Source organism: Pteropus alecto, unplaced genomic scaffold, assembly GCF_000325575.1.
Source record: "Pteropus alecto unplaced genomic scaffold, ASM32557v1 scaffold71, whole genome shotgun sequence".
Lineage (NCBI taxonomy): Eukaryota > Metazoa > Chordata > Mammalia > Chiroptera > Pteropodidae > Pteropus > Pteropus alecto.
Genome location: NW_006433024.1, coordinates 17,329,414 through 17,349,819, shown reverse-complemented (window position 1 = coordinate 17,349,819; position 20,406 = coordinate 17,329,414). Strand labels below are relative to the sequence as shown.

General features: G+C 39.2%; 1 protein-coding gene and 1 pseudogene across 1 annotated transcript in view; one reads left to right on the top strand and one right to left on the bottom strand.

Annotated features, from left to right (window-relative positions):
• The window catches only part of HSD17B12 (hydroxysteroid 17-beta dehydrogenase 12), a 133,016-nt gene that overhangs the window by 39,881 nt on the left and 72,729 nt on the right, over positions 1-20,406 (bottom strand). The window contains exon 4 of the mRNA XM_006908049.3: positions 11,325-11,432. Within this exon, the coding sequence (XP_006908111.1) occupies positions 11,325-11,432 (108 nt within the window). The remainder of the gene's footprint in view (positions 1-11,324; positions 11,433-20,406) is intronic.
• LOC112476677 lies at positions 12,457-12,565 on the top strand (annotated as a pseudogene).

Here is a 20,406-nt window from a genome sequence, read left to right as displayed (position 1 = left end):
TTTCTGTTTCTTCTAAATTCATTTGCTGCTGCTTCTGATCTACTGGACTTTTAGAATCTTTTATCAAGACCAGCTGCTATAGAGATAATGACGTCATTAGAAAATTAGATTTTTGGTAACTGGGTTGGGCACGAGGCAGGAGCAAACAACAATAAATAACTAGAAAATAAAAATCCATTTGAACAAACACAGTAATAACAGATGCAGGCATCCACACGCAGATCACTTTCAACCTGCTGCTTTTCCCAGATAAATCAGAGACATAAGAAGTTAAGGTGGTTTAAAAATACACTGCCTAATGTTTGGACTTCCCAATATATATCAAATAATTCAACGTATTCTCTATTTCCTTCTCATCATATTAACATAGAAAATGTTAAATTTACATTTCAGTCGCTTTTATAGTTACATACACTAATCCAGTTCTAGTACTCAAAGAACAGAGAAATGGAAAACCTATTAGAGTTCATTAAGAAAAATGGATTTGAATAAAATGCCACCACTTCATCATATTTCAAAATAAACTGGATTTTAAATTTAGACATAGTAATAGTGTATGTACCAAAAGTGGGGGGAAAACCTCTTCCATCATAAGCTTTTGAACTAAGAGTCTGGATCTCAGAGTCCAACACAACAGAGCCAAGTTTTCAGTCTTGGCTCTACTACTACCAGCTCCTAACAAGAGGAAAGTGATTTCACCCCAATAAGCCTGCTTCCTCTTGATCTTTACGTATAGCAGGGATAATAATTTAAGAATTAAATGAGATGATATACATCTTTAACCCAATGCTTTGAACATACTAGTATGTTAATAAAATTAAGAAGTAGTACTACTTTAGTATAGTCATTTATTCAACAAGTATTTATTTAACTCCTATTTTGTGCCCAACACTATTCTAGGTGCTGGGGATGTGGCAGCTTAGACAAGGTCACTGCTCGTATTATATATGAACTACGTCCAAGTGGACAGAGCCTTCTAAAAGAGAGCTAGCTCTAGGCAACAGTTAACCAGAATAACCATTTATACTGATTAAATTGATCCTAATTGCTTCTCTACCCTCTTTATTTTACTCAAGATCTAGTCTTACAGTCTGCAGAGAGTGTGGAAAGTGACGCAAAGAAAATTCTTTTTTGCCTTATTTAACATATTGCTGTAGCTAGCACATGTTCATACTCTGACAGATGATATTTGGAACACTATGTAAAACATTTTGCAAACTTCACAGTTTTCATACACTTGCGAGTAGCAATTCCTAAATAAAAGAGAGTTTACAAGGCTTTAAATTTACAGTGCCTTTAATCAGAAATTGAAAAATTAAGATCGAGTCAGAAGTAATACAACAGAACATTTCATTTCCACTATTTAATTATAAACTGCTATGTGATCTTCATTACAAAACTAGGAAAGGTTTACTATACGTAAACTTGGAAGAGGGGACAAGGAAGGAAGGAAGACGTGACTGGTAGTTAAATCTTAGCTAACGGGAGGAACATTTGTCATTTTCATGAATTATGGTTCTATTTATATTTCTGAAATCACAGCTGGATCACCCGGTTTTAACCTAAAGGTTCTGTTCTAATTAATATTATTGGTGGGTTTCTATTAAAAGGAAATACATCTGAATTCTAGGTCTCATTCTCACTTTAGAAATCCAATCTCATTCAACACATCTGGTGGAACTATAGTCTGATAATGTTTCTGTTTAGTCTCCTAGCATTAAAAAAAAAAAATTCCATGTACTTCGTCTGCTTGCCGTACTTGGTTACACCGGGATTCTGCCTCATTCAACACAAAGGAGGGCATTTACGCCAGAATCAACTACCTATTTGAAGCTCCATTTGGATTTCTCACAGCCCTGTCAAGCTGAACATACCCCAAAGTGAAACCACCATTTGCTCCTGATCCAACGTTTTCTGGCATAGGGAACTAGCGCCCAGTTGCTCAAGTGAGAACCTGGAAGTTGCTAATTATTATTTGTATAATCTGGACAATGTATTTAACCTCTGTAATCTGTTTCCTGTCTATAAAATGGGCATAGAAATATTAATATCTACTTCACAGGATTGTTGAGGATTACATGAGATTCATTAGTGTGGTGACTGGCATGTAAAAATGCTTAATGAATGTTGATAATAATAATTAAAAACAAAACAAACAGCCACCATTGTTACTCTTCACTCCTGTCAGACGAGACCTCTGATGAGGACCTCCATCAGAAATCGGTCCTGCTTCTATTTCCTAAACACCTCACTAGTCAATTCACTTCTACCCATTCCCATTGCCAACATCCTATATAAACCATCTTCATACTATGTCTCATTGCTGGTCTCCTTGTACCAATTCTTGCGCTCTTCAATTGGCAATCAGAACAATCGAAAATTTTAGGAAAACGTTGATTCGCTGCTTAAAACTCTACAATGTCTACATTGTGCTTTGAATAAAGTCCAAACGTATGAACCTGGTTTTCTAAGTCATTTGTGATCTGGCCCTGCTTAATCTCCAGGCTCCGGACACTGTCTTCTCTGCAACCTGTGTTCTAGATTTCAGATCTGTCAGTTCCTCCAACTACACATCATTTATTCTACCTAGAAGCCCTTCCCACATCTTTTCTCCCAGGGTTAATCAGCCTTCGGATCTCAATTTAAATATTACTTTCTCAGAGAGATTGTCTCCGACACTCTGAACTTTCTCAGTAACATACTCTTCCATTATATGCAACACATCCTCAATTACTTGTTCAATAGCTGTCTTCCATGAAAGCAGAAATATCAGCCTTGTTTACTGCTATATCTCTGTAATTTTACTTGAATGAATCAGTATATGATTGATTGAATGACTCGATCAACAAATAGGAAAGGAGAGGTACTGTATAACAGAAGTCCCCAACACGCAGGCTGCGGACTGGTACTGATCTGTGGCCTGTTAAGAACCGGGCCACACAACAGGTGAGTAGCTTCATCTGTATTTGCAGCCGCTTCCCAGCACTGGCATCACCGCCTCAGCTCCACCTCAGACTATCAGGCATTAGATTCTCATAGGAGCACCAGTCCCTGGTGCCAAAAAGGTTGGGGACCGCTGCTGTATAATAGAGAATTTGGTCTTTGTCCCAGATTCCTGGAATGGAGGTTCTACCTTTGGAATTTCCAAGGCAATAGGACTGCCTTTGTTATTCATGGTGGGCCTTTGGATCACACCTGAGTTCATCTTACCTGAGATAAATCAGAATGGGGACTGGTCACCAGAAAGACCAACTGTGCACTAGAGGCTTAGGGCTCTGAGCCAGCCCAACCTCTGCAAAGGGTTGGGGGTGGGGGGGGGATTGGAAATTGAGTACACACACTCAACCAATGATTCGATTAATCATGCCTACATAATGAAGCCCTTCCCCCCAAAACAAACAAACAACAAACCAACCAACCAACCTCTGGACACTAAAGCTCAGTGAGGCTAGTTGGTGAACATGTGGGGAGTGTGATGAGTCCTGACTCCTTAAGAGGGCACAGAAGCTCTCCATTCGGACCCCTTGGAGACCTCGTCCTGTTGTGCCTCTTCATTTGACTAGTCTTAATTTGCATCCTTTATAATAAAACTGAAATCATATGTATAGTGCTTCCTAAGTTCTGTGAGATGTCCTAGCAAATATTAAACCTGATGGGGTCATAGGAGCCCCCAAATCTACAGTTGGTGTCTGAAAGAAGGACATTATTGTTGGGGACTGCGCTCCTGAACTTATAAAGTCTACACTAACTCAGGGTGGTCAGGGACAGAATGTGGTTGCATTATAAAAGGGAAGTTTTGGAAGTGTCCCAAACCCCTAGAAGGCATGAAAATCATATCTCAGTGTAACAGAGGGACTCCATTGTCTCCAAAGACTATCATCCCATCACCCTCCTGTGACCCTTTCCTATGTACCTAGGCCAATGGCCTCTGCCCTTTCTTAGGCTTGAGCCATTTTATCACAGAGCTACTTTTAAAAAAAAAGGGGGGGGAAGGGTGAGGGAGAAGGAGTGAGGGATGAGGTCACTTCCAAACACAGGAAATTTATCCTTGGTGCTCTCTCAACCGGTTTTACCCTTCTATCCTTCTTCCTCTCAGCACCCCAGCGATCACTAACCTACGACTGTCATTTCCTCTTTAAGCCTCTCCTTTTCCAGTTCAAAATGATTTCTCCATGTCTCACTACCTAAAATAGTCATTTCCTCAGAGTGACTGATCCAGAAAGTAGATGGGCAATAAACTGAATATACTAATCTCAATAAGATATAAATAAAGATGTTATTGGCCCTTTCAGACATATTTACATTTCAAGAGGAGGCAATTTAAAACTTATTTTTAATTAGTAAAATTCCCAAGACTAGCAAGATAATCTGTAGCTTTATGTATGTCTAAATCCTCTGCAGAAGCCAGAATCTTCTACTTGTAACTTCCTTCATCGAATGCGACCGGGACCACTAAACTTTCTGGTATGCTCAAGTGTTCTTTCTTCTCTGGGATCCTAGAAAAAGTTTTCCGCAGCCCAGCTCTTGCAGCTCTGTGGATCCCTCTCCCAGGTCTACATCTACTTCCTCTTCCTTTGATACTCTGAGGACTGAACTGTAAGGAAGCCACCTCTGGACCCCAATCCAATTAATTACGCAGTTGGAAGCCAACTGGTCCTTTCCCCCACGTAGCTAATAATGCTCTTGGGTTGTTGTTGTTGTTGTTTTTAAGAAAATTTGAAAACTTAAGTATTAACAGAGATAGAGTTGACTGATCTTAAATCTTCATCTTTGCTCAAACTATTTTTTAAGATACGTATTCCTATGCAAATCAAAACCACAATGAGATACCATCTCACACCTGTTAGAATAGCTATACTCAACAGAACAAGTAATAACAAATGTTGGAGAGGATGCGGAGAAAAAGGAACCCTCATACACTGCTGGTGGGACTGCAAATCGGTACAGCTACTATGGAAAACAGTATGGAGGTTCCTCAAAAAAATTAAGAATTGACCTACTGTATGATCCAGCAATCCCTCTACTGGGTATTTACCCCAAAGACTTGAAAACCCATATCCGAAAAGATATTTGCACACAGATGTTCATAGCAGCATTATTTAGGACATAACTAAAGTGTCCTACGATTGATGACTGGCTAAAGAAGCTGTGGTACATATAAATAATAGAATATTACTCAGCCATAAGAAGAGATGAAATACTGCCATTTGCGACAACATGGATGGAACTCGAAATAATCATGCTAAGCGAAATAAGTCAGACAGAAAAAGTTGAAAATCACATGATATCACTTATATGTGGGACATGAACCTAAAAGCAACAAATGAACAGGATAGACAAACAGAGACTCATGGACATGGACAATAAACCAGTGGTTACCAGAGGGTAGGGGGTCGGGGAGGAGCGGGGAGATAGACAGGGTAAAAGAGGTCAAATATAGGGAGATAGGGGGAGGGTGAAGTGGGTAAAGGAGATCAAATATATGGTAGCTGAAGGACACTGGACTTTGGGTGGTAAACACACAATGGAATATATAGATGTCAAATTACAATGTACACCTGAAAATTATATAATTGTATTAACCAATGTTACCCCAACAAACTTAATTAAAAAAAAAAAGAAAAAAAGATATGTATTTCCAAATAGCTATTCTCCAAATTAGAACATTCTGAGAAATATTAGGTTTTAGGGGAGAAAAAAGGAACATGAACATTTCCCAAGTATTTCCCATAATACTTAAGGTTGCATGAGCAAGGATAACCAAAAAAAATTTTTGCATTCAGCCGAGGAAAAAGGATACTAATTTAAAAATAACCCAACAAGCACATTAATGGAGCAAGTAACCATTTTATAAAGCGCATAGAAAAAAAAGAGAATAAGGTCTATATCAGCTTTCACAATCAATGATTCTTTGCAATCCACCGACTTTTATTATTTATACATACTGTTATTAAAACGATGCCTCAAAATTATGGGCATTGTATACAAATAGACAAAAGTCAATGGGTAATGTTAAAGAGAAAACCCAAAACGACATCACTGGTGATAAAACTTGTGATAAAAAACTTGTGATAAAATTCCTGACCTAACTGCTGTTTCAACCTTTCCCAGAAACAATCATAATTATGGACTCTAGAATTTTCTCATCAAACACCAGTAAGGTAATCTGTCAGGTGGGACCTCTCCATTCCTCCCCCCAATAGAATAAAAGAGGCAATCTGCATGATAAAAACCCTTGCTATTCCCTTCCCCCCAAAAGTAGAAGTCCTGGTCTAAAAATAATCCTTTCTTTTCTTTTGTTAATAGCTCCCTTGTCCCGTGCCTCTTCCCATAAACCCTTCCATTCTGTACAATCCCTCGGAGCCCTGTTAGCTGCTACATGGGATGCTGCCCAATTCATGAAGTGCTTAATAAAGCCAATTAGATCTTCAAATTTACTAGGATGAATCTTGTTTTTTTTTTTAAAGTAATAAATAAGCCCGAATATACTAAGTCAGCATAGCATCACAGGTCACCCTGTAGCAAATGAGTTTCTTGTTTCTGCAGCTGACATCAACCATGGCAGTATGGGCGGAGAAGACCTTGACAGTACTTAGCATGAGAACATTCTTGGTCTAGGATAGGATGCATTAGAAGCTTGATAAAGCTATGGTTGATTTTATGTTCAAATAATTCACAAACTAAGTAATTATAATTTTTAGGTGGACCCTTCTATTTTTTCTTCTAGAATAAAAATGTCACTTTTTTAAAAGTTAAAAAGTCATAGTAGTGGAATTTGAAAAAAGTATTATCTGCAGCATACTTGAAATCCAAGGCTACTCCTTTGGCCTTGGTAAATTACACGCCCTCCCAGCAATGTATTGTGCAAAGTCTTCCAAACCAATACGAAGCACATACGAGAGTCTCTCCTGAGGAATCAAGAAAGCATTACATTTTGTTAACCAATTGTCTGCTTATTCAAAGTAGTACTGATGTCATTTTCTTTGACTAGTTGAAGTTTTTTAAGCTTTCTCAAATCTGTGTTTCTTGGCATTTGCCAGAAGACAGCAGATGCTTACTTATTTTACATAACAGAGTTAAGAATCCAGCTTCTCAACCTTACGCATTTATAGTCTTATCAAGTTACGGTGACCTTTCAGAATAAATCCACACAATTTGTGGCTGTTTTCTTTCCACTTATCTTATTGAAAACTTGATGTTTCTCTCATGACAAAGGGCTTTAGCATTTTCCTTTGTAGTTCTGAAAATACTAATTTTCTTTATTAAGCACCGACCATACTTTGGTGGTTAATGCTATTCAAACAAATGGAGTGTACCTTGGTGATTTATTTTTCTCTTTATCAGTACTGGTCTCATTAATATTCGGTAGAAAAAATTCCTTCCTATACTGTAATACGGATTGCTAGATCATACTAGAAACCAATCTACACGTTTAGCATTTTAGGGACTGTTATATAAAGGTGAGACTGATACTAAGCAGAGGAGGAAGGAGAATAAGATTACTTCCCACTTCCTAGAAAGAGGCAGGGCTATGTGGGATCTGGATTGAGAGGAGAGAGGGAAGAAAGAGGGTGAAGGCACTACAGACCCAGGTAATCATGAGAAAGAAAACAAAAACATCAACTTCTCTGTAAGTTCTATACCCGCACTGGTGAAGGAAATAGAAGTCGGAGTTGAAATATGACTAGCGGTAAGAAAATTTAGCTCCTAAAGGTATTTTCATAGTTCCCTCAAAATCTTGACAAACTAAAATTACAATGCGATGTAAGGATAAGATATATGCTAATAACTGTCAATAATAATTATGCAGAGCTTATGATTAAGGAGACAGCTGTGGCAGAGTAGGAAGAAAACTAAACATATAGCCAGTTAATAAGATAATGTATGTAAAAGTGCTGCTGTAAACTTTGAAGGATTATGCAAACATTACCTATAATTATTTTTATTATTGATCTGTAACCAACTAGAAAACAAAAATAGAGTTTGTGTATGTGTGTGTGTTTGTCTCAGTAAGTATTCCAATCACAGCTCTTTAATTATATTATAACTTTCAAGCAGGGGCGCTTAACCCAGCATTATCGAGATTTCAGGCTGATAATTCTGTGTCTTGGGAGTCTGTCCTGTGCATTGTACGATGTTCAGCGTCATCCATGACCTTTACCCATCAGGGGCCAACAGAACTTCCTCCTCCTCCCGCCTCAATCACTGACAACCAGAAAGGTCTCTGGACATTGCCAGCCATTGCAATATTGCCCCAGGTTGAAAACCCTGTCAAAGCATAAGAAAAATCTAGAAATTATATTTATAGTTCTCCCACACAAACTGAGGACGAGACACAGTCACAATGAACTACAGCTAGATGTCTGTCACTAGGTACACAGGCTACTAAAAGTTCAAATGTAGCCAGTCAGACCTGAGCTATGTTGTAAATGCAAAATACACACTAGTTTCAAAGGCAGTATAGGAAAGAATGTAAAATATTTCAACAATTTTTATATGAGTTACATGCTAAAGTAATAATATTTTGGATATAGTGGGTTAAAATAAAATACATTAAAATTAACTTCATTTGTTACTTTTTTTAAAATGTGGCTACTAGAAAAGTTAAAATTACGTATTTGGCTCGCATTATACTTCTGTTGGACAGCGCTGAACTTGTGCAAAAAATGATGCCTCCTTCATTCCAGGTAGCTTTTGATTACAAAGAGCTCTACCCTCAGCTTTTTCTTTACATTCTCTACATTCGCCTTGGATTATCTCCAGTCTCATTGTTTCAATATTACTACTCATAAATGACTCATCTCCAAACTCTATCTCTAGTTTAGAGCTCTACCGAAACCTAGATCTATGTAGGCAACTATCAACTTAACAAACCCCACTGGGACATCCTAGAGGAACTCCAAAAAGAATCCTTCTCCAGGATTCCCCATTTTAGTAAGTGGCACTATTTACACAGACCCTCAAGCTAGAAACCTGAAAGTCATCCGTGAGTTTTCCCTTCTTCATCCCACTTGTAATCTCTCACAAAATCCTGCTTTGTTTACTTCCTAAATATTTCTTCAGTCTTCCTTTTTCTTACCCCATTGGCTTATTGTTTCTTCCTGTATCAATCCCCTCTTCCCTTTTAGACACCTGGTACACCCTGCCCGTTCCTTTTCAATGCTTATCCTACAGATAAGTATTTTTGTTCAGTGTTGTCTTCCCTATTAGAATAGTATATACATGAAGTCAGGTGCTTTCTTGTTCATTGTTTTATCTCCGGTTCACTGATGGGGAGGAAGGAAGGAAGGAAGGAAGGAAGGAAGGAAGGAAGGAAGGAAGGAAGGAAGGAAGGGCTAACTCACAAGTTGCAATTTATTAAGGAGCTGGACTATAAAAACAATGCTTCCATTGGCATATGTGGCCTAAGAAAATATCAATCCTTATGTCTAAACATCAATGCTTATATACTGACACGAATCCTAGGATTCTAGAAGTGGGAAAACATGCTTGGGAATCATGCGCCTTGTGCTCTCATCCTGAACAGATCTATCTATTGTACCTAAGCTCACATTGTAGACTTTCTATAGACCGAGTCAGGAAAGAACAGATGAAGAGTGCCTTTGAAAACCCTCCAGCCCCGCAGCAACCTGATGTCCAACATTTTTCATATTCAGTGGCATAGTCCCTGAGTATCTATAGTTTCAAAGTTATCCAGTGAAAAGCAGCTAAAATGTACGTAACGCTAAGAACAATTATGATTAACTAAATTACTTCTGAAAGGAAGTGTTTCTCTAAGAACACATTGAAGCTAAGTCTCCTCTCATTAGGGCTCTTCCATCCACCTCTCGGCCTGAGCCGGGCTTCGTTCTCCAGTCCATGACTAGTTTGAAGGGGGTCAGGATGGACTACGGAAGTGTCTTCACCTAATAAGTTATAGCTGCCACTGATTTGGAAGTTTAAAAAGTCGAGAATTTTACCTTTGTTAGTGGGATTCCAGATCTAAGAGAGAGGAAGCTGTGAAAGACCCCAGGCAATATGGTAAGTATTAGAAAAGAACACGTAGACACAACACAAAAACTCGACCTGTGTTTGCATTCGTATTTTGCTATCAGTGCTCCCATAAGTAGGAGAGTAGCAGCGTGGGGGAGGTGGGATATGGTGACCTGTGATATGGACCAGGCAGAAGCTAAAAAAAATGGCATGTCAAAGCCAGGGTTAACCTCACGTCCAAGGTCACTGTATAGGTATTTACCTTTTTTAAAATTGCCTTAAGAAGAAACTACATAAAACAATCCATTTATAGTACGAGGAAGGGAGGTGGGGTCTTGACTAAAGAAATGTTAGGAAACTTTTTTCAAGTATTTTTCTCTTCATTTTTCTTCCTTTTATAGCCCAGTAAAGAAAACGATGGCAATTACCAAGTTTACACCAACTTTGGCAGTGGAATAAAGAGGTTTAACGAAGAAGCAAAGTTTTTCTGAACTACATGCCCTGTTTCTTTCGAGAAAAGACTCAAAGAATGGTGGGTAACTTTTCAAAGCCCATATTTTTCCCTTAAAATCTGGTGACTCTTTTCCCTAACCAGGTCCAACAGTTCCACATCTCAGCAAAAACATCTGTGTTTGGTAATGAGAGCAAGGTAGCTCAGCTGTAGCAAAAGGGAGTAGTAGTCCTGGAAAAAAAATAAGAGGGCTGAATCCCAGCTGCACCACTCCGTCTTTACGTGACCTGAGGCAAGTCTTTAAGCTCCCTAAGCCACTCTTCCAAATGGGGTGATGTCTCCCCCAAGAGGACAAAGTTTGGGTTGGGGTGGGGAGTATGAGATCTTATTATTTTTATTTACAAAGTACAGACATACATATAGTACATAAATGAGATGTACAGTGTACCCGTAGTATTAAAATTTCATGAGACGGAAGATCAGGAGAAATAATGTCTAAAAAGGCTTCTGTGGGGAAAGGAGTCATAGTGAACAAAAGGCAGAGGAAAGCTTTCCTAAGCCTTCATTTCCTCATCTGTAAATATGGGTAAGCATCACCCACCTCAAGTGATTATTAGAATTATCTCTAACCATATACAGAAAGAATGAGAGACCGGAAATAAAGCAGGCAGGGAAAACCAACCAAATTATAAGACAGCTATTAAAATATAACTAAAAACACAAAGATGCAAGTGTAAATAAATTAATATCATCTAAGATCCATTGTATTGACAAGACAATTTTGATCTCACTAGTCATTTTATCAACTGAACACCTAACGACCAAAAAGAAACCATGCCATCATAGTAAAAGTCAAACAATAAATGCAAGAAGAATCTATAAATGTGGCAGATATACAAACCTAAAACACCAATTTGAAGACCTGCCAAGCTTGCTTTAATTTTATCATAAATATCTTCCGATGCAAAGTCAACAGCAATTGTTCTTGTTTCCACTTTGAATTTTTCTCCTGGAGGAAAAAACACAAATGGAGAGAAAAAGAAAAATTAATAAATGGTGATTAAGATTAAAGCATTTGATAACATTATCCCTTCAAACTCTTTTCCCCCAATTTGATATGAATTTAGAGCAGGATAACTTTAAGCAATCATGAGACCACCTAAAAGATGATATAGAGTCGACACAATATCTCTGTAATAAGAATGCCAACATTGTCACAGAGCTGGCTGAGTGTTCCTTAATCAGTCCTCCTCCTATAAATCAATAATGACCACTTCTTAGGCCCCTAGGTAGAAATAATAAAATATGATTCCTATCATAATGTTATTTACCCTTTAAATTTCACTGGTTTGGTGATTTTAATTGCTTTATAATTTCAAGAAGAAGTCTTTATGTTGTAAAATATCTGAAAATGTGAAATACTAAAACAAAAAGTCCATCTTATTAAAATGAAGACAAAATGAATACGATCGTATTGGAATTTAGGAGCTTGGTTAATAGTTAATAGTCACTATATTTTAAAAATCCACATAAAATGCATAGTAATAAAGCTACATAATAAAACTACAAAGAAAGACCTCAGTGTTCTATTTTGCACAAGACTATTAAGGTCCAGATAGGGCTCATGGAAATAACAAATTGAGAAATGAGACCCTGGAGAAACAAAATTCATCTCATTTGAGGTAATGTCTAGTGTTTACTTCTACCTTCACTAGTGAGCCCCTTTGAGAAGATGGCACAGACTGTGAGGTCACCCAAACATGGATATCAATTTCATTTCCACACTTATTTGCTAAATGACTTTGAGCGAGTCACATCTCCTCTCTGAGCCTGCCACATATCCATCCTCTACACACCTCAGCATCTCCTTGTGAAAAGGAAGGTTATATAACCCAGCTTATGGGGTGAGGCTCAAGTGCTATCTGCGGGCACAGAGGAGGCACTCCATAAATGTTACTTTCTTCTTCCTCTCCTCAACGAACCCTACTCTCACATCACCTAGAGCAGTTCGCCGGGCTAAGAAAGCTTATTCTGTCTACGGCCATGCCACCCTTAACGTGCCCAATCTCGGAAGCTAAGCAGGGTCGGGCCTGGTTAGTACCTGGATGGGAGACCACCTAGGAATACCGGGTGTTGTAGGCGTAAGGAAGGGAAGGGAGGGAGGGAGGGAGGAATTTAAAAATCCAGCTCCCCAAAATAAATTTTTCTTCGTCCGAAGTCAATGTTGGTTCATCAGAGTGTGCAGCATTAATTCACAAAGGAGGTTTCCATGCTTGATCTAAAAGGATTTATGTCTAAAACTAAAGAGCTGATTCACGAGAGATCTGATTCTTAGCCTCAAAGAAAAGTATTGATCTAGGTAGGAATCCATGAGTAAACTAGAGGAGATCATAACTGCCCTGGAAAATACCTTATCTGCTGTTAACGACATACTATTCCAATATAAGTGAGTTATTATGTGTGTTCGTGTAATGGAGAGCCAGATATCACGCTGTCATTTCACGATAGCTAGTCTAACATGTCTTAACTATAAATGGTTCACAAAATTTACCACAAGAACTCTGCCTTTTATTAGAGCCATAAATTCACGAGAAAAAAAAATCAAAGGTTGAAAGATACATTTTATTAAATGCAAAATTTTATTCAGGAATAAAATAAGCCAAATTTATCTCTTTATTTTGGGAAAAGCAAAATACATTGTCACACTAGCACCATATACCGACATTTAGGAAAATTTCTCTCTAGTAATAAAAGCCACCGCACAATCTCTGAATCGAATTTACTCTTTTAAATCTCACAGGATTTGACAATTATACTTATATTGTAGAGTCTGGTATAGATATGCTGCTAAAAAAAAAAAAACCTCAGTGATCCTTTCAGAAACAATGTTATTTAATAAGAATCCTCAAATAAGCTCTTTGTGTTCACATCAGAATAAGCAAAATGGCTTCTGAAGCAAGTTTTTGAAGATAAGTAAAAATTTTGATGACCCTGAATCAAGTTCTAGTCCAGTTAACACTACTTTTTTCTCTTACCTTCACTGCCTCTGCTGTGGGCTTTCTCCTTTTTAACATAGATCAGATCCCGTCCCTCCCCTTCTCACAAACCTCAAAGGGTTCCATCTCACTTAAAGTAAGAGCCAAAGTCTTTTGGCAACAACCTAATACTTCTCTGAACTCATCTCCACTTACTCTCCCAGTTGCTCCCAAGCTCTAGGCACAGAGGCCCTTAGCAGTTCTTTAAACACAGAATGTTCTCCAAATACACTCAAGGCTTTTGCACTTACTGTTCCCTCTGTCTGGAATGCTCTTCAGCAACCCTCGTCTCTGTCAGGTCTTTAAGCAAATGTTACTTTCTCAGAGAAGCCTTCCTTGACCACCCTTTAAAAAATGCAACCAGTCCTCCCCTAGCACTGCGTGTCCCCTTTCCCTGCTATTTCATCCTGTCACGTTCGCCCCCTTGTAATACACTGTGTATTTTAATAATGCATGTTTGTTGTTACCTGATCCCACTAGAATTAAGCTTAGTAAAGACAAGGAATTGGGTCTTTTTGTTCAGTTGCTCAAGAATGTCACAAAGGACCCAGGGTGTTTCCACCTTCTTCTCTTATTCACTTAGGCTGGCCCCCTTTCTGGTTTCAAGAGGGCCACTGCCATTTCGAATATCCCATGCAGACAGCAAAGGTCAGAGGTAGAAATGGGAAGTCCCTATTATATGTCCCTTGTATATATGTCCCAGGAGACGCATCTCTCTGGGCCCAGGCAATCAAGAGAATTATGACGGGTATTCTCAAAGGCTGAGGTGGGAGGTAGCTACTTTGCTAGGACCCAGGGAAATAAATGTAGGCATTTTCCCCCTTCCTACTGCTTATCAGCCCTGATCTGACCCTGCCGACAGAAGCCAACCCAGATGAACAAGAATCCTCTAATTTTAGACATCAGCACAAAGATGTACTAAGGACCCGGAACTGAAGTGAGCACCATAGACACATAATATAACACAGTACCATATACACATAATTTCCACCTTCACCACCTCCCACACCTAAGGCTCTTCATAAGACCGCCAGTCCACAACTCAGCACCAGCCCACTGCTGGGGAGGAGGAAGTTCACCAAAGCCTTTGGAGAGGTACAGTACTCAGAACCTTGGCCACAACAAAGGCCGAAAGGATGACAGCCTCCGTCGAGTCTTTCTGCCAGAGTAGGAGCTGTGATAAGTTAAAATCAATACCCTACAAGTACATAGGATAAAGCTATATAAACGAGTGAATCTGAAGCTTGCAATTGGAAGAGGAGAGCCATCCATTTGTCACTTTAAAGATTTCTGGCTGCCCCAGTTCCCGGGGTATCAACAGCAAAAAGCTGTCAGGTGTCAGCCCCTTCAGGGAGTGCCTCAGCTTCAGAGTCGCCTGAACCAAGATCATACCCTTCCCATGACATCCACATCCGACGATCAAGCGGGGAATATAAAGCCATTGGACAGCTTGTACCTACCAGGTTCTGATTCCCAAATTACAGTCTGTTTATTAAACTATTTTTCTATTCTTTCATAATGCCCTCGTTTTAATTATTCCAGCTTTAAGATAAGTTTTACTATTTTTCATAGTGCAAGGCTCCTTTATTATTCCTTTTCAAAAGTGTATTGGTTATCCTTACTTGTCTAGTCTCAGTTTTTATTAGGGCTGCATTAAACATTTCAATTAAATTTATGAAGAAAGAAAATGTGACATTCCCTCCAGGCTCTCCATTTATTCAATGTCTCACTGTAAAAATCTTGTGGTTGTAAATTCTCATAGAGATTAAAGAACTAAGGAATTCCATTATTAGATTATATACCATTATGTAAAGATAATACTGTTGCTTATTCTTACTGATTTAAATCATTCAGTGTTTGAAATTGGATGGGCTGGTATCTTGCGACTTACAGTTGGCCAAATACAATCGTGCCCCCCTCCCATTTTTCAGATTGAAATGAGTCTGAGATGGTCTTGACCCGCTGTCTGTCAGCCTTGTGGCTAAGACCAAAATACTGTGATGATTGCTATGAGCTGTTCAAGGCAGTCAACTCACTAGAAATGGAAGCAGAAAATCAACTCTGGCTTAAACAGTAGGGAATGAGGCTAAGAAATAGCTGGGCTGATGATAACCATTCATTCCCCTTTATCTACTATTCCACTGAAAACCACATAACCACAATTGTGGAATAACAGCAAGCACATACTACTCATAACCGTAGAGCTCTACATGGGAGTACAAGGCTCTATGTGCAGTGCAAGGGAGTGCAAGCTATATAATGAATATCTTGCCTGTCTCAAGCCATTCCATCACCTCCAGGCATGGGTGCCCCACTCCTACAGTCACACTTTTGGTTTTTACTCAGAAGTTCCTGAATTAGTTCAAGATCAGGTCTGGAACTGAGAGAAAAGGAACTGTACCCATAAGTATTCTCAAGATGCTGCTAAAACACCTCTCAGTATGAAAACTAATAATACATTTTTAGGTTCAAACCTAGAAATGCCAGGAATATATTCAGAGTAGCCTCATGTTTAACACACTTTTAAGTCTGGCCATCATTATTTTCATTTTGCTCAACAAACTGACATCTCAGTTTTCCTCTAAGAATAATTTTAGAGATCATGGAAAGAATTTCTTCATTCCCTCCCCTTCCCCACCTCCTAGATGTCTGGAAATACTAGGTCTGAGAATGCTAGAAAATAGGTCTAATCTACATAAACTCGTGCATTATTTAGAATTTTCTATTAATAAAAGCCAACAATAATACATTGATTCTCCTTTGTCCCTACATCTGCTCCAAATAAACAATCTGTTTCTCTCCCTAAGTTTCAGGTACTAACCACTATGAAACTCCTGTTACATCACCCTTCCCCATCTTTTCCTAAATTAGAACTTTTATCATTTAAGATTCAAATTGTGTCACCATCTCTGTGGACTGACTTTTCGTGATTCTCATTTCCCCAAGGGAAACTTCTTACTCCCTCAGCTATGTTCCTACAGACGAAGCTTCCATAGGACCCTATTAAGCACTTACCGTAGTGTATTATTCAGAGAGCCTCTATTTTCTAATAAACATGAATCGTTCTTTGCCGTCTTTATATTCCCAACACCTAGCACAAAGCCTGGCATATAGCAGAGATCACTCAAATGTTTGTTAAATGAGTAAATATATCTAGGCTGACACAACTGACTTATTAAAATCATCTTATCAATACTTCTTAAATTCTTCTCTATAGAAATAAAACTACATGCTGATAAGAAACATCCACATGAATCACAGTAACATAAGGTGCTTTCTGACATAGGGGTCTCTTTTTTCTGGGGTTCAGGGTCCTTCACTGGAGTACCATTCATTTTAGGCATTTTAAAGCACTAAGATAAACTGAGAAACAACTCAGTTCTTCCATCTGTCCTCCATAGACACTATTATTCTCATAGAAACAGAAACATTTTGAGTTATAGAAACCTTAGAAACCATCCAGTCTCATGAATAAAGTACTCCGAGAGCTTAATACGGGGCATGGAGATGAAGGCTGAAAATGTTTTAGTTGTGGACCACTCTCCCTATCCCCAGGTCCTGAAAAAAGTAATTAGCAGAGAAAGAGAGACTCTTGGAAAAATATTACTATATTCAATGCCTACCAATTTTATCTTCTTAAATCTAAATTCATTCAATTCGATTTATAACTATAAGAATGTATTACAGTTTTTTAAACCCCTTTCTTTTCATATAAAATGTTTTATAATATTGAGATGTAAAAAGTACGAGTCTTTTGTACTTTCTAATTTTTTTTTGTATTTTCCATTATATTGGCAAATAAACAGAAGAGCAATTTTAAAAATGAATTCAAGCTCCTATTTCTTACACTCATGAACACACATCAGAATTACTTGTGGAGGTTTTTTTAACATTATATCCAGGCCTCGCTCCTGGAGAAGGTCATTGATGGGGGTCAGGACCCAGGTATTTTTGAAAATACCTGGGCAGCTCTGATGTTTCCTCCTGGATGAGTCACTGGTTTTAGGTTGACTGGGGCACTTTGGGATTTTTGGACCCTCATTGTTTGAGGGTTGGAGAGCTTTTCTTGCAAATTTATTAGCTGCGGTAAAGAACATGGCCTCTGGCTTTTGGGGTGTCTGCCTTGGGTCTTTTTTCCCCAAGGGAGAGTTTCGTTCCTTTTCCAACTCTTCTTTGATTCTTGGCTTCTTCCCTGGGCCTTTCCCTGGGGTTTTAGGCTCTGTCCCTCTCAGGGTCTCCAAAGCTGTGAAGACCTTCTTCCTCTTCTTCGCATGATGTGTGTTGGGACTGGGCCTCTTTCGTGGAGACTTCTTTCCTGTGGCATGTTTTTGTATCTCTACATTTTCTTTGGTGGGAGACTTTCCTATTGGGACCAATAGTAGAATTTCTTCTTCAGAATTGTCTTGCACTTTTACTCTGCAGGTCTCTTTCATCTCAGACATGGGGGGTCTCTTTCTTCTGGGGTTCAGGGTCCTGGAGTCCCTCTGGTTTTAGGGGCTGCCTCCTCTGTAGTTAGGGCTGATGTAGCCTTTCTAGCCTGTTTCATAACCTTTTTGTTTCTTTTCTTCCCCTTTTGCTTTTGATGATATCCTTTTCGTTTTTGTTATTTTCTTTGCTTTATTTTGCTTCTGACTAGCAGTGCGTACTCCTTTGGCTTCGCTCTGACTGCTGACAAATCAAAGACGGGAAGGGAAATTGATCTCTCAGTTTTCACGTACGAGTTTCACGCTCTCCCACTTCTCCCGCAATTTCTGTGAAAGCCTTTTCGGGAAGCGAGAATGTTTTCCATGCTGTGCTGAACCTGCATTCCAGTGTAACGGATGCGTATGGTGCTGCAAAGAACCACTTTTACAGATGTTTAAGACAGCTCCGCCTTTGATTCGTTGATCTCTCTGGACAGATTCTTGGCCAGAAGGTTTACAGGTACCGGAGCTTTCCGTCATAGAAACGTCTCCCTAGATGTGGGGTAAGAGCCGCTAGATTCTGGCACCCAGGACGAAGAAGTCAAAACTACCCAGGAGGCGGAGCTTGGCTTCATAGGCTTTATATTCCTTTTTTAAAGTTCGGAGGGGGATAATCTTGAGACATGGTTTTAATTCCATGCTTGTTAAAAAGCTTCTCATAAAAACGTTCTGTCTTTTCAGGAGTGACACTGGGTTCGTCCTTGGTAAATAAACAGGTACCTGCGAAGTCTGACCAAACACTGCGAGGCCAGAGTAGTCCGGCCCTCGGTTCTTGGAATTTTCCATAATTCCACCATTAAAAAGAAATTTTCATTCTCATTAAAACGCAATCCATGCACAGATTCCCTGGGCCTGAAACGTGCCGGCAGAGCCCCCACTGCCTTCTGCGTCCGCCCCGAGTCCAGCTGTTCCGCTGCGGACCGGGTCGGAGCCAAATCCTCCGTGGCGATCTCACCTCGTGTAGACTCGCGTGCGGAACCCCAGGGCTGGCTCCCTGTGCTTTCTCTAATTTTAAGGGGAAAACAAGGAATAAAAACTCCCCTAACCAAAATCTCTCTCTACTTCCTCCCTTTTCTTATTTTTTATTTCCCCCAGGCTTTACCATATCCCTCCACCTCGTACCCCTCAGAGAAAGCCTCCCTGTGTAGCTCCAGAGAAAAAGTGATTGCGACCTAGAAGGGAATAATTCATCTGACTCCATTTGTAAAGGCTCATTTAATTATAATGATCAGAGATGCTATACAAATAACTGTCCATTTTTTCTTCACGTTGCCCTTGAAAATATATTCGTGACAATTTTAATCACATATGAAGAGACCCACTTTCAGTCAAATCAAAAAATTCATCATAGCATCATCAGAATTCCATCCCAAAGCAAGTATTTCTTTATTTTAAGCCAAGGTTATTATATTTTATTCAATATAACCTATTTAATTAGAACTACCTGTAATAAATAAAAACCTGATACCATGTGAATCTGTTCTTTAGATAGGCATGAATGGGTCCCATTCTTCTGAAAAAGCCCTGAGTTCTACCCTTGGTTCAGGCATTGTTGATCTTTGGAAAAGGCACTTTTGAAGAAATTTTCGAAGAATGTGTATTTTCTACACTTGGGGGCGGGGCAGCGGAACAGCCTACTCATGGAAACATCTGAATTTTACTTTTTGAGATGCAAAAAATGCAAACAAATATCCCTAACATTACTATACTTAGGATTCCAAGGTGATGTTGCTACTATGACGGAGGCTGAGTGTTAGGCACTGAATATCTGTCTCCACAAAATGTGTAAGTTGAAGCCCTAACCCACAATATGATAGCATTTGAAGGTGGGGCCTTTGGGAGGTAATTAGGCTTAGATGAGGTAGTGAGGGTGAGGCCCTCATGACAGGATTAGTGTCCTCATAATAAGAAGAAAACAGCTCTCTCTCCCCACATGCCCCACCAAGGAAAGGCCATGTGAGGACATGGCAAGAAGGTAGCCATCCACAAGCCAGAAAGTGGGCCCTCGCCAGGAACTGAACCTGCCAGGACCTCGATCTTGGACTTCCCAGTCTTCAGAACTAAGAGAAATAAATGTCTATTGTTTAAGATATGAAGACTATGATATTTTGTGAGGGTAGCTAGAGCTGACCAAGACACAGAGTTTGTTTGAAAAGCATGGGATGCAGTTAAAAGCCCTGGAGTCACTCGTTGACTGAGGGCCCCATCCTCAAGCTTTGCTAACCTTCAGGAATTCTATTACAATAAGAAATAACACAGAGGACCTGAACAGACACTTCTCTCTAGAGGACATGCAAATGGCCAACAAATATATGAAAAGATGCTCAACATCGCTAGCTATTAGGGAAATGCAAATCAAAACCACAATGAGATACCATCTCACACCTGTTAGAATAGCTATACTCAACAAGACAAGTAATAACAAATGTTGGAGAGGATGCAGAGAAAAAGGAACCCTCATACACTGCTGGTGGGACTGCAGATT